At 29.3% G+C, this 15,347-nt stretch overlaps 1 protein-coding gene across 1 annotated transcript in view; it reads left to right on the top strand.

Annotated features, from left to right (window-relative positions):
• The window catches only part of LOC129230447 (transient receptor potential cation channel subfamily M member-like 2), an 88,580-nt gene extending 78,607 nt beyond the window's left edge, over positions 1-9,973 (top strand). Inside the window, 7 exon segments of the mRNA XM_054864846.1 lie at positions 1,412-1,616; positions 3,078-3,239; positions 3,938-4,024; positions 5,648-5,726; positions 6,778-6,879; positions 7,040-7,219; positions 9,847-9,973. Coding sequence (XP_054720821.1) covers positions 1,412-1,616; positions 3,078-3,239; positions 3,938-4,024; positions 5,648-5,726; positions 6,778-6,879; positions 7,040-7,219; positions 9,847-9,957 — 926 coding nt within the window. The 3' untranslated portion in view covers positions 9,958-9,973.
• The last annotated feature ends 5,374 nt before the right edge of the window (positions 9,974-15,347 follow it).

A 15,347-nucleotide genomic window follows, 5' to 3' on the forward strand; every position in this document is an offset into this window, starting at 1 on the left:
AATGAAAATGTTTACAAAATTAGTTATGTTGCATATAATATTAAACAGTAACTAATGTACTTGAAAATGCTTTTTGCCAAATCTTTCTATCTATATTTGATGCTGAGTTATTGTCCATTTTATGTTCAAGCATCCATGAAAAAAGGAGGGTTTTCCAAAAATCAAAGTCTTGTAAATAAAAAAATAAAAGAGGTAAAAATCTAAAAATTTGGACTTTTAATTATCTTGGAGGGTACAATCAATGAGCCAAATTTCAAAGAAATCAAAAAATTTGATGAAAAAACTTTGGATCACTTGACATGGAATGACCCATATACAAAAGATGTGCAAAAAATGTATTACTACATTTAATACGATATCTTAACTTTCATGGAAGATTAGTTAGATTTCCTCAAAACACTGAAGGTTAAAGAAGAGCAACATTATAATGAACAAACAAATTTGGGAAAGATCTTACAAAATAGTTGTCTAAAAATTTGAGTTAAGTAAATTTTGAGTTTTTTAAAATGAACTTACATTAAGTTACATCACATCAATTTGGCACTTAGTAAAAATATCAAAGGGGATGAAAACTCTAATTAAAAAAATATATATACTCGTATATTGAGAGCTTTGCAGTATTTGAATATGTTGTAATTTAAAGTAACTGATCAAATCATTGTTAATATTGAATTCTTATTACTGTTAAAAATAGCTATTAGTAATCATTAATATCTTATACAAATCATTTTAGTTTAGTTCTTATTTTAAAAGTATGTGAAATTTTGAATGTCTGTTTTCCGTCATTAAATTGGGAAGTTTACCTGTTACATTTATCTTTTACAATTTTTGTAATATGCACTTTTTTTTTTATATTAATTTTAATGAAACCTAGAACCTTTCTTTATTTTTTAGGCTTTTAATCGAGAAGATTATCGCTGCTTGGGGAGGCAGAGAAATATTTTATGTATTTTTTTTTTACAATAATTTATCCCTAAGTCAATGCAGTATAAGATAACCAGGAATTCACCTGTAGGTCCAGGGATTCAAATGATTTTCTTTTTCCTTTTTTTTTTCCTGTTCTTACAATTAAGGTATTGATGCATTTTCAGATTTTGTAATTTCTAATTCTCATTCATCTAAATTTTTGAAAAATGTTTTACTGCATTTAATATTTTCTTTAAAAATAAAAGAATGCCTTTTTGTCTTTGGTAAATTTAGTGAACATTACTCATGTTTTCAAAGACTAATAAATAAGTTTACTCAAAAGAAAAGTTATTTTTTTCAGTCATGTTCTATTAGTTTTTGAATACCGTAATATCTTAACTGTATTTGTCTCTGGTGCCATTTTGTATTTATTTTTTGCATTTCGTATTTTGTAGCATCAGTTCCTGTATTTACTCCTAATACTCAAATGTCATCTTAATTATAGAAAAAGGACTGCAAGCCTACACTTCTATTCATATTTTGTCACGCCACACTCCTTACCCTGGCACTCGTGTGCAACGTTATCCTGTACCTGATAAGTACGTCCCTTGGGAAGTTATGTGGACTGATTATGATCCTGTTGCTTACACAAGACCGAAAACAGATTTCCCTCTTGCATTGCAATGCTATGTTGATGAAGACATTTTATTGTAAGTATAACCTTGGACCCTCCTGAGATTTTTATACAGTATGTTTATTCTTTACAAGAAAAACATGTTTTTTATATTGGCAGTATAATCATTGCAATCACAAAAAAATAAATATTTGCTGATTTATAGCTGTAATTTTTTGTCTTAGTGTTAAGCAAAATGGATTAAATCTCATAAAGTTTTCCAGATGATTAAAAATAATAATAAATAAAAATAAAGTTTTTTCCCACATCCCATATAACTATACCTGTGACCATATGCTTAGCGCAATAATAGCTATTTTTAAAATGAAGAAAGTTGAAATTTGGTTAGTGTTGGAAATTATAAAGAAGAACCATTTGATATTTTTGAACTGAAAATTATCAGGGTAAACATACTGTTACAATTCTGTAGATACTAGTAATTATTTTTGTGATTAATTTGTCTAAATTTGGCGGTTATAAATTATCTTTCATCTAAAATTATTGTAGTAACGTAACCTGTAAATAGTTTCTGGTAATGAATATACAGTCCCCGTACGTTCGGCTGAAGTATACAGTCCCCTCATTTCTGAATGATAAAATTCATGAATGAAATAAAATAACAGTCTACGATTTTCGGGAATCTTTTGGAATATTGTGGAAACTTTTCGATGTGTATAAATAGCGACCCGCATGATAAAAAGTCAGTTTTCGAGTTAGTTTTTGCTGGTGAATCGTTGCAGCGGAAGGAGTTTTTGCTGGTGAATCGTTGCAGCGGAACGCTGGAGAGCATTTATTGCTCTGTTTTGTGAAGCCTTTTGAGCTGCATTTTTGCGTATTTGGAAGTTGAGTGATATTTGCTTAATTGCTGATGATTAATTTAGCAGTTGTTAACGATCTTTCCTGTACATAGTGTAAATAAATTTCCTGTGTTTTTCTCACTAGCTGTGTCGTCCTTTCAAGAAAGTTGGAAGTCACATCGGATTCGTTACAATACATTTTGGTAGAAGCTCTTGAATTCCATTGTTCTACAGAGTATTAGTTTATTTAGCTGGCCCTGCCAAGCATAGTTTCTTCTGCTCTATTAGTACAAGAAATAATGTTTGAATTAACTCTTAGTTTTATATCACTCTAAGGATGTTTTATAATATTTTCCTTGCTGTTGCCTAAGGAGAAAACAAAAAAGAGGCATTCTTATTTCTTAGTCAAAAATTCTGTGTTGCAAATATGCTGAAAATCTTTTAATAGAACAATGAAGATTTTGTAAAAAAATCATTGTTTGATAAACTGCTAATGATTAGCTTTAGATGTAATGCATGACAGAAAATATTTAAATTATCTTTGTTTTGTTTCCTCTCAACAAACAAATGACTTTTAAAAGGACAAAAATATAAATAAATCAAGTGTTATTAACATTTTACTGTACAAACCTATTTTTTTGTTTCATTTTGATGTTTATCCCTTTTTATATCCCCAAATTAAATTTCCTTATCTTAAACAGGTTGCGAGAAATTCAGGGAGTTGAAGAAAGTCGGCTTCCAGTCTTTCAATGGAATTGTATTTCTTCAAACCCTGCTGGAATTAGCATTGACAGAACATCTTGGGTTACTGGTGAAAATGGAACAGATGTTATCTATCAGTTAGATAGTGAAAGAGTGCCCAGGTAGGCATTCATATGTGAATATTTGATGTGACAGGCTTTAAAAATGATGTTAATTAGTTTCTTTGATCAGTTATATTTCTTCAATATTGATTTTTCAAAAAATGTTTTTCCCTTTATTTTATTAGAAGTAAGCATTGCTTAATATTCATGATTTGTAATTAAACAATTTCATGACCATTTTTTTAAAATAATTTCCAAGGATTTTTTTTATTTGTTATTATTATTATTTGAAACCTAAATCAAAAGCTTGGAATTGTATCAATTACATTTTTTTTTTATTTATTTATTTTTTTATTTTTTTATTTTATTTTTTTTTAAGCAGTGGTGTCAACCTTAACCAAACTTGGACAATATGTAACTTTTTTTTATAGTGCTATGCAATTATTCAAACTAAATAAAGAGTGCAGTTGAAATATATTCATAAAATTCACTTCAGTTCATTCTTTTTATCATATAAACTCAAGAAAAAGACACATTAAAATAATAATAATGTGGAATTTTATGTCATCAATAAAATGAAGGCAGTTGGGGGAAACTTGTATTCCTTCCCTACTTTTGAATTTTGTTTCCAGCTATATTTATGTTAGTTTACCTCCATAATAAATCTATTAATATATTTTAAATTTTTTCATTCACTTTCTTGATATCTTGCAATTGCTAAAACACAAATCTGTTATCTAATGTTTTCTTCATTTTAGAAATGTTTATGGAAGAACTGGTTTAAGAGGTCGTGGAGCATTACCTCGTTGGGGCCCTAATCATTATGTCTTGATAATAATTTCCAGGTATATATTTTTTTAATATTCTGATTGATCTTGCTAAGATTATAGATTTATATTTATCATCATTATTAAGAATTATTTTATGTAATACCAAGAAAACATTATTTAGTTGCAATTTTTAGCTACATCTACAAGATTTAGTTCCTGATTTCTTTTTTGAAGCCTAAACAAATGTGAGCTATGTTAGTTTAAGCTTTATTTTTACTCTCTCTCTCTTATGCATTAATTTCAAAAAGTGCTCTAAAATATTATCCAAACTATAAAAGTAGACAGTGACAAAAAAAGGGGGGGAGGGTTCTGGGAATGCTATTTTGAAAAATGAGAGAAAAAGAGCAAAGAGAGAGTAATGTTGCACAGGTTTTGTATTGTGCATTATATATTTTCATGTTTTCTGTGTTTTACTTTGAAAGAAGTTTGCAATTTGTGTTAGAGTGGAGGCCAAGTAGTCCACTTGTTAAGGTGGTGGGCTTTTGTTAACAATTTACTGGTTCGATATTAGGTATTCGAAGACTGTGTGACCTCTGCATTTGTAATGCTAACTGGAGGTTGTGGTCACCAAGTGCTCCAAATTCCCATTCCAAATCAATAGCTTCGGAGGATTAGTTGATGCTCAGCTCTTGGCTTGGATTTAAAAAAAGTTGTCATTAAGGCTCATCCAACTGGTTAAACCATGTGTATGGGTAGATATGGGGTGGTGTGGATTGAGGTGATTGGGGCACGTTAATATGTTTGTGGTCACTAAGTCCTTCAAGTGTGAGGGTGCTAGATCAGGGATTGCTCGTCTCCTGGTCCAGTTTAAAAAAAAAAAAAACGGAGCTGTCTGTATAGTGGTAGGTATGAAGGACCCTGGAATGTAATGTTGGTTGAGGTCAAAAAATTCGGGAAATATATGAGCATATTTTATTGAAGCTAAATTTATGAGTTTGTTGTAGCAGTGACTATTGCTAGATTAATGCAATGGTTGTTGCATTATCTGGAGAGCTAGAACACCAAGTTTAAGAAAATGTAAGTTACACTTCTATTTTCTTAAACTTGTTAAAAAGTGTTTTGAGATTCTTTGGTGTGACGTGAATCTTTGAATCCAAATGGAACAACTTGCAGTTTGCTGATGTGGCGACTGAATAAAAAAATTGTGTATATGTTGGATTTTAAAAAACATTGTTATTATTGAAAAAAAGATAGCCAGTTTCAAGTGACACATATTTTGTTCTTTCTTGGGTTTAATTCATTGTTCTTTATTTTTAGTAACAAAGATATTCATGATTATTATTTTATTCATTTATCTTTTTATATTTTTAAATGCATTTTTGCACATTCTTACTTGGTCCATATGCAGCAACTAAATAAAAAAAATTATATATATATATATATATATATATATATATATATATATATATATATATATATATATATATATATGTTTGACTTTTTTTTTTTTAGTTTTCATTTAATTTACTGAACTAATAAAAAAAAATTAATGAAAGAAGATTCCTGACAAAAATATTTGACAGACTTCTTTTTGTAATGTATATTTTAGCTGTTCATTTTATTTCGGATGTCCTTTATAGATTTACAATTTCTCATCTAAATGCTAAAATTTACAGTAACAGTGTTTCCTTTTTCCAGATGGCAGAAAAGTGGAAGACAGAATCTTGAAGTGGTGCTAATGCGAGGAGAAAGAAGAGATCACTTGTCTCTACCCGGTGTAAATATATATTTTACATTCTTGTACTTACTTAACATTATAATTATATTTAATGGTGTATTAAAGGTAAATTATTTATTACCCCGTGTATAGTTTAGAAATATTACTGTATTTGTAAAAATTCTTTGATATTCAATCATGTACCCAAAGGACAATCATGATTATGCGTTGTCTAATGAACCCTTTCTTGATCAGCATGACATCTCATATGTTCAGCATTTTTGTGCGTGTATAGCACGCATACAATACGAAGAAGAGAAAAATTTCCTCGTTGAAATTGAATTTGTTGCCACTTATTTCACTCTTTGGTACTTTTTAAATTAATTATTTTTTTTAATTATATTTTTTTTTCATTGATTGACTGCTTTTACCTCTATGATGTAAATATAAGCCACTATTGTAATATCACGCACTGCAATTCTCTAGTACTCCATTTGTACAAAATGTATTTGATAAAGATTTTTCCTTTAATTTGTCTTTTTTACTAATAATAAAGCTCAAAGTCTGTCTGTAGGATGTCTGTGACGCACATAGTGCCTAGACCGTTTCGCCGATTTTCATGAAATTTGGCACAAAGTTAGTTTGTAGCATGGGAGTGTGCACCTCGAAGCGATTTTTCGAAAATTCGATTTCGTTCTTTTTATATTCTAATTTTAAGAAACTTTTTCCAGACAAATGATCACAACCTGGAATAGTAAATTACGAAATCATCATAATGTGGAACTGTAACATGGGTGAGCCATTTAACATAGCCAATTGGTGAGAAATTCATCCTCCATTATTTGTTAATATACAGGCAAACCAAATGACCTTTTAATTTTCTACTACGGGCAAAGTCTTGCGGGTGCCACTAGTAAATAGTATTCCTTTATGACTACTTTGTCCCTGCAGCCTGTCCTGAGTTCAATTCTTTTTCTCTTCTTTTATTTATTTATTTATTTATCATTTTAATTTTTTGTTTTATTTATATTTTCATGGTCTCTATCCATCTTAAAAGTTTGTACTTACGTTTATAAGACATCCCCTGTGCTACAATGAATGTATTTTCTAGGGTTTTGTACCAGGAGAGCATAAATATGATGTGATAAGATCATTGTTTAAAACCAAGGAACTAAATCCTTCTCCTTGGGATACACAAGAAAATATGTTAAATGTAAGTAACACTTCTATTTTCTTAAACTTGTTAAAAAGTGTTTTGAGATTCTTTGGTGTGACGTGAATCTTTGAATTTATGTACTTGAACCTTATAATCTAAAATATTTTTTTAATTTATCTATTTTATTAAAGTTAAGGAAAATTTTTTGTTCATGTAGTTTTTCAAGAACTGCTGTGAAGTTCTGCAGGAAGATGAAGAAATACCTCTAGAAGTCAAATGTGAAATGGTGAAACGTGGGTATATGGATGATCCGTGGAACACAGACCAAGCTTGGCGAGAGGTGGAGTTGTGGCATATTCATTACAGTGGGAATGAAAATCTTTCCCAGTCATTTCAGGTATGATTAGTAATGAGCTAAAGTAAAATGATTTGAAGTGAATTTGAATGTGTTCCTGCTAACTTTTTTATAGTTTTCAATGTTTCATAATAGCTGCTTTTATACTTTGAGTACAATATACCGTATTTTCGAGAATAAGCGCTGCGGCTCATGCAAGAAAAAAAAGCAAAAAAATTGCTGATGTGGCGCATATAACGGGTGCGGCGGATAGTCTTTTTTTTTCAAGCAAAAAAAAGTTCAAGTAAAAACGTTGAAAATGCTGCCAATAGATGGCACCACATCGTCCTGCTGCTGGCAGTTAGCACAACATAACGATTAATGTAGAAAAAGTGAAAAAGTATGTTCGTCATGTAAAAAAAGTCAGTGTTTCAATATTTTTTTCTAACATAAAACAACATTTTTCTCGATGTTTGCAATTTTCTATTTTGCTTTTGATTTCTATATAAATATCAATGTTTCTATAAAAACGCTTTTGCTAATGATTAATTGATTTCAAACTAAGAAATAAGTAGTAAAAATGACTTTTTAAATCAAGTCGGCAAAAAAATATACTTCGACATAGTTCTATATGTTTCAAGAACCTTATCCGTTATTGTTCGATATTCGAATGTCGGCCTAGGTCGTTCCTACGTCGATCGTTACTTTTGTGCCACTTGGGCCAGAGAGTTTAACATTGGCCCTCAATTGTAACATTGAGGAAAAGTGTCTGGATCCCTCGCTGGGGATCACCAACGAATGCCTCCTCCCAAGGAAAGAAAATCATATTTACAGTGAAGTATACATAGTTTAGTTAATTCAAAATATTTCTTCCATTTGCATTTCATTCCAGCTTTCTTTACTACTCATTGTGCTTTTAAGTTGTTCAATGTTGGGTGCGGCGCATATATTAAAAAAAATTTCCTTGAAAATATATTTCAATGCGGCACTTACTCCCAAAAAAAAGGTAATTTATGTTTGACAAATCAAATGTTTATATTTTCCATTAACCGAGTGCATTGTAAGCTCAATGAGAGGTCCTTAGGAACATTCTTTTCTATTATATTTGATAAGCCAGTTGTATAATGATAGGTCCAGAATGGTCAGTTTACATTGTTTTACAGAGCGATGGTGAAATAAAGAAATTAAAGAATTTTAATGATTTCTAATCACAGAACTTTATAAAATTTAATAAACAAGGAGTAATTTTTCATTTTTAAGCGATTTGAAAACTCGACTGATCATGTCAGTAGTTATTATTTTTGAAAAGAATATTAAATTTTCTTTTCAAAAAAAATATTCGTTTAACTTTTTTTTAAAATTCCTGTTGAGCCTGTATTTAGTTTAATTTTCAAGTGTTATTAAATCATTTTGCTAGTAAAATCGATAAAATTTTTACTTTCTAATTAAAACTTTACTGTGATGAACAAATTCAATGTAAAAAAAATTTACCATTAAGTCGAACCCTTATGTAGAAAAAAATGTACCATACAGTGAAAAATGTATACCATTAAGAATACTATGGTAGTAAGAATACTGAGAAAAAAAAAATCTATGCCGAACAAATATCCTAATTCCATTTATTGGTGGGCTTTTAAATGTTGTTTGATGCATTGTTGGTTTTACTAATTTCATTTCATATTTGTTTCATTTGCATTAGGTTTTGTAATGTATGTGTGCATTAATGGGTTAATGAAATAAAAAGAGTTAAATATAAAGATGCACCATAAAAAAGTATAAAAATTTCAGAAAATGAAACTTTAAAGTAATAAATTTAAATATTCAATCTTTTTTTTTTTTTTTTTTTTTTTAACTTTGTTCTGCAGTTTTACCATTTGGGAATGCATTTTAAAATATTTTCAGAAAATAGGACTAACCTTCCTTACCGTACTCTCATCTCTCATAAGCATATAGATGTTGGAATGCATAATTTTCGTTTGAAGAATTTTAAGTACTGCTGGGGGAGAACAAATCAATACTCTTATATTACAAGTTAATGTCATCAGACAAACATTTGTAAGCGTTTTAAAGATACTGCTGTTGTTTTGTAGCATATTCCAAGCAGAAAGCGTTTGAGGTAGTGACAGAAGCAAAGGGATTTAAATGGACATTTTTAAGTTTTGGGTGAAACGTGTCTAAAGTTCTGGTACTACGTAGGCTCTCATTGAAAAGTTTTTCTAGATCATGCTTTACAGCAGCATTTATTTGAGCTAAAAGTACTACCTCTTGCCCCAAAACAGAGGAGAGTTTCACCTTCCATTTATACTGGTTTTCTCCAAATTTTTAAGTTTGGCACTTACATCTCTTTGCTTCTCACTGCCTCGTATCATAAAAATGAGAGAACATCATAAGAATTTACTGTGTCAATAAAAATTTCAAATGGAATTGGTTTATAAATTTAAAACAAACCTTTCAAAAAAATACGATATACATGAAAAATTTTATGCATATTTCTAGTTTCATAGGCATTAGCATTAGTAGTAACTCCTAAGTTATGGAGTTAATCTACCTATTGATTCAAAAATGTCACTTTCTTCTCATACCTGTCACTTTTTCCTTCAAAAATGAGCTATACATTTGAAATCTATAAGCCTTAATCCTTTTTTTTTCTTTTAATTGCATTCACTTTATTGAATTAAATTCTATTTTAGTCGATGCTGTCTTGGCGTGTCATCACTGAAGATGTATATGTTAAACTGCCTTCAGGTCAATCATTATTACTTCAAGAAGCTATTCAAAAGCTACAGCCAGTAATTTCATAGAGGATTTGTACTTCTGTGTGGTCTTTATTAAATCATTGTTGACTTTCTATTAATATAAAAAAATAATTTTATAAATTGATAATTACAATTAAGACATTAAATATTTTTAAGCTCTGAATGCCTGGTTGATAAAAGTGCTTGTAAATCTGCGCAATGTTTATTGCAGCTTTGAATCAAAACTTTCCATCCCCCACCTAACAAATAAATAACTTTTCTTTCATGGCAACTTTCTTAACTGCATTTAGCACTTCAAGATATTGTTATTTTGCAATTTGATCATTTTTTAACATGCAGAGTCTAAATTAAATGTTCAGATTCCTTTTAATTTTTCTTTCTTTTTCATATTTTGCCTTTCAATGATAAATCTTCAGTTTAAAAAACAAACTTCATTTTACTTTGAAATTATTACCTTTTCAGTATAAATTTTGTCTTTCATGTATATATGCATTATTATCATTACATTCTCAATTCCATTTTTTAAGCTTGTTTTTCATATATCTTCTTTCATAAATATTTTGTTGTCATTTTAGAGAATCTATAATCACCATATTTCTTACTTTTTTTTGCTCTTCTGTATGAAATTATATCTGTTACAAAACTTTTTTTTCTCTCTAAATTATTCAAATCTTAACGAAATTCTAAGTGATAATGAAACTGTGATGAATTTTTCTGTAATGTACTTTGTCTTGAAACATTTTTCTTCCATTGAAATTTTGAAAACAGTGTTTGCAATAAGCTTATATACGGTTATCAAAAAGTCAATATTTTTGCTATTTTTACTAGCTTATTAAGAGCTTCTATTGTTTGAATAGAGTGATTATACTTCAAGGGCCTGATTAGTAAATAGGCCATATCTTAGGGCCCCTACTTTGTAGAGAGATCTAAATGGCTGAAATTCGTTTAGCTAATGGCTAAAATAATGGTTTAGTTCAATGGTTGGGAGCCCATAAAAGTATTTGCGTCTCTTTTGCTCTATTTGCCCCAAAACAAAGACTGCTATTATCTAAAGATCAAGATTAGCAGTTGCCACTCGTCATGTGGCAACTAAATATGAAAAAGTAACAACTAAAAATTTTTGTATTACTTGCCACCCAGTCCCTTTTTTCTGCAACCCCGCCTGTGCTATTGGTTGATGTCATTAATTAGTTTTATTATTCTAAATTCAAACTGATTGTTTTTATGTTTTGATTCAATTTAAGACCTAATTTGTTTTTTAATGAACTTTTTTTCTGGTTTATAAAAAAATAGAGACTAGGAAAAATAAATGATGACTAATGAATTTGCTTTTACTTGCCTCTGATAACCAGAAAAATTTCCCAATCTTGATTTTAATTATTAGCCCAATAAGGACCTATGAATGTGGAAAATGACCCTCAAGGTCATTGCGACATACCAGTATTATATTAATGCAACCAAAGATTAAATAAAAAGTAAATAACTCAAATCTCTTACAAAATTGAAAGTGTAGCACAATTTCTAAGATATTAAATTATAAACTTTTAAAGTAGCTACTATAATGGGGAATAGTACCTACCCTGTTGATGATTTTCAAATGGAAAAAGTATGAAACTATTTGCAAAAGAATGCATTTAATGTATAAATAGTAATATGTTTACTAATTTTTAAAAACTAATTCCTGTTTAATGAAAAAAAAATAATAATAATTTACTTGGTCTAAATATTTTTTTCTCTAATTGCACTCCTTTGACAAAAAGCCTGCAAACTATCTTGATTTCTCTTTGTCATTATGTTGTGCATATAATCAGTTTCTGTCTTGTTTTATTTTGTATGAATACTTGTACTAATTGTATTTTAAGAAATTACACCACAGATAATGGAGACATTGCCTATAAAACTTTGCATGAATTAAAACAAGAAATACCTGTTTATATAAAGTGCATAAGTTTTATTAATTATTAATTAAAACGTTTTCTGAATAAAGGAAAAAAGTGCAATTGAGAGAAAAAATTCTACTTCTTTGCACTTGTTTAACAGCTGTTCCAAATGCATCTAAATTATGCAGTTGATAGATAAAAAACAATTTTCTTCTGTGATATTGCATCTATAGAGACCAGAAAAAGCAGTTTAAACAATTGTAAAACAAAAACATTAAAAAAAATGGAATCAGAAGAAGAAGAATCACTCACAATATCATATTAATACAGAACCCATGCAGTCGTTTCTATTTTGAATTTTTCTTCAAAATGTTAAACCTCATTGTATGAAGGTACATTATTGTTGTGTACCTAGATACCACCATCCATGCATTTTTGTCAGTGATTGTTGGTATCACATTGATGTTGATACCAACTCTGTTACCAAGATTTTCAATGAACCACTGTTAATAACTATTCCAACCGTTTCGATTGTGCCAGGCACTCAACAGTTTCAGATAACCAGTGAGGTCTAATGTTAGTAAACAAAAATATTTAAAATTTATGCAGAGTATGTAGCTCTCAATATATTTTGTTACTAACTTACATGAAAGTTTTTCAACCATGCAATTTGCTTTTCTTACCCTGCTAAATTAACTGCTGTATCACAAAACATTTTTTCATAATTGTGAAAAACTGCATCTAGTAATCCAATTTCGAATCTTTTTGTATCTAAAATGAACCCTGAAACATTATTTGTTAGCTCATTTCTTTGCAAATTGGCACCAAGTGTCTCACAAATACGCTTAAAAAGTTTTAGCACTTGATTATGATTAAAAGAAGGGGAAAAATCTATATTTATCAATAAAATTATTCTAAACTTTGAGAGCCATATGCATCTCGCAAAGCTAGCTATAAATCAAAAACCAATAAATTCCAACTTCATGAATTTGGAACCAAATAGCCAGAAATTGTTTTTGAGAAAACATATAGAATTAATAAAAAAAGCATCAAGTAACGTAACAACAATTCTTAGTTTGTAATTATTTATCCTTTTCATATTTTCACGATTTTTTTTAAAGACAAATTTTGAGTATTTTGAAATTTTATATGTGTACTGGCTTGCAAGAATAATTTTAATATGGGGTGTGGCCCTTGGGTTGGCTAAAAGGTTGGGCACCACTTTACTAGAGTTTCAAATCTGTCTTTCCTCTTTTTGTTGCTAAAATTATCTTTGAAAATATTATTTGCTGTCTTACTCCACAATCAATTGGTGCTATAAATTTTAAAAATATATTTTTAGTATTTGCCCAATGTTTTGCTTGTAAAATAATGTTAACTATAGTGGTTTATGTTGAAAAATGTTGTTATTGGTAAAGAATATATATGTTGTGTTAAAAGAATATACTTAGCTGATGAAACATAGATACTGAAATCATCTGTAAACTTGAAGAAATTGCTTGTGATTTTGATGATGGGTGCAAGTCTTCCGTTCAGATTATGGGTACCCATCTTTTTAAAATGGAAAAAGATAGAAGTAGGTTGAAAAGGAAAAAACACCCATCCCATTTTTAGATTGTTGAATTTTTATGTAATTGCTCTGGAATGCCACTGTTATGCATCCATTGAAGTTTATTTTATCTAATAATTTAAAGTTTACACACCTGAAGTTTAATGTTTTGATTCTTCCCAAGTGTACATTAAAAATAAAAAATATTTTTCATCTTGCTCACTTCTCATAACTTGCACCCATGAATCTGATACTATAGTTTTGCATTGAAGGTAGGAAGTGCCTTGTGCTTTTTTATTCAGAAGTAATGAATTTATAGCAGAACAAGTTATTTTTCTCATTTTACTGAAATATAAAAGCCATTTTAATTTAGTAGTTCAAGGCTATTTTTAAAAATGTGTACTTATATGTAGTTTATGTTTCAATTTCTGTGTCACTTGTAAATAGTTTTACTATTTAAATTTTGCTTCATTTTTATGTACCTCAATTGCTATGTGATAATGTTTGTTATAATTTACTATAAAAATGGTTAATAAATGTTTCATTGTTAATTTGAGTTGTGGTCTTTCTTTATTAAAAAAAAAAAAAACATCCTGATGGCAGAACTAAATATAATCTTATCTGTGTGGGTTTGGGGGTTATCCTGTTGAATATTGAGCTTATTGCCTAGGAGTTTAAATATTAATATGTTAACTCTTACATTGTTCTGCCAACTGAATCAGATAAACATTTACACTTGATTTGATTCCAAGAAAATAAATATTGCAACCAGTCAAAAATGACTCAATTGAAGAAATGATATTTTCACATTTTTGTTAAAACTGAGAAATTTCCTAACATTAAACTTGGTGCAACAAATAAGAGACTGCATCCTCCTGCAAAACTGCTTCCCCACTAGCTTTTGTGGAGCCCTGTATAAAGTGAAATGTGAGGTCAAAAGAAATTTTTTTAAAAAAATAATAGATCATCCACATAGATTTTTAAAATATGATCATTTTCTTACTAATACAGATAATTTATTTTTTTATTGTAAAATTTAAAATAAATGATTTTTTATTGGAGTTAAAAATTTGAAGCAGAAATCTTAATTTTTTTTAAATTTTTTATTTATTTATTCATTTTTTTTTACAAATTTTGTATTTGTACTTGTTTTGATTTGAGCAAACATATTTGATCAAGTCATTGCTGTATGACTTTCACATAAAAAAAAAACTCTGTTGACACATGCATTAAATTTTTAATCAGTCTCGGAGGTAAAGGTTGGTTTTGATTTTTGGATTTTGCTATATGAAGCTGGTGCTTTAACTGTCATGCTAAGGTGCGGGAGTCAGAGGTACAAAAATGTGAGTCTTGCTAAATGCTATCTTACTGAGAAATTTTAAAAGGGAGATTTTTTGCTTTAATATTCTATTATTTTATAGTATGACATATATTTTGAAATGATAGCAATCAACAATGTTCTGAACAATATCTCATTCAAGGGCAGATCCAGCTTTTGGTTTGAATGAGGGGAAAGAATTATTTAAATATGATCACACAAATCCAAAGAGGGCATACATGTTCATTGTTGCATCCGGACCCAAATAGAGACATTATAGCTCTCTCCTTGGTAGAGAGTGAGCATATTTCCTCTCAAAGACTACACCCGTAAGCAGTGGCGGTTCTTCGGTCATTCAAATAGAGGTTCACAAAACAAATTTCGAAAAGTTAATCTGTAGATATTGTATAATTTTACTAGTTATTTTTTAAATATTTCCTTTATAATTTATTTGTTGATTTTTTTTTCTTTTGAGGTAAACAAACATTAATAACATTTTAATTGAGTTATTAAATGTTTCATTTTCAGCACCGGATCTTCGATTTGTCTGAACCGGGCCAAAAACTGAAAGAAAGACGGGTAAGCGCGATAGTTTTAAGTTTTTATATCGAGTTCGTATGGGAAAAAAAACCCACATAAATAGGAGGACAGGGCCACAGCTTGCTCCTCCCTAGATCCAGCACTGATC

This window comes from Uloborus diversus, chromosome 9 (assembly GCF_026930045.1).
Source record: "Uloborus diversus isolate 005 chromosome 9, Udiv.v.3.1, whole genome shotgun sequence".
Classification (NCBI taxonomy): domain Eukaryota; kingdom Metazoa; phylum Arthropoda; class Arachnida; order Araneae; family Uloboridae; genus Uloborus; species Uloborus diversus.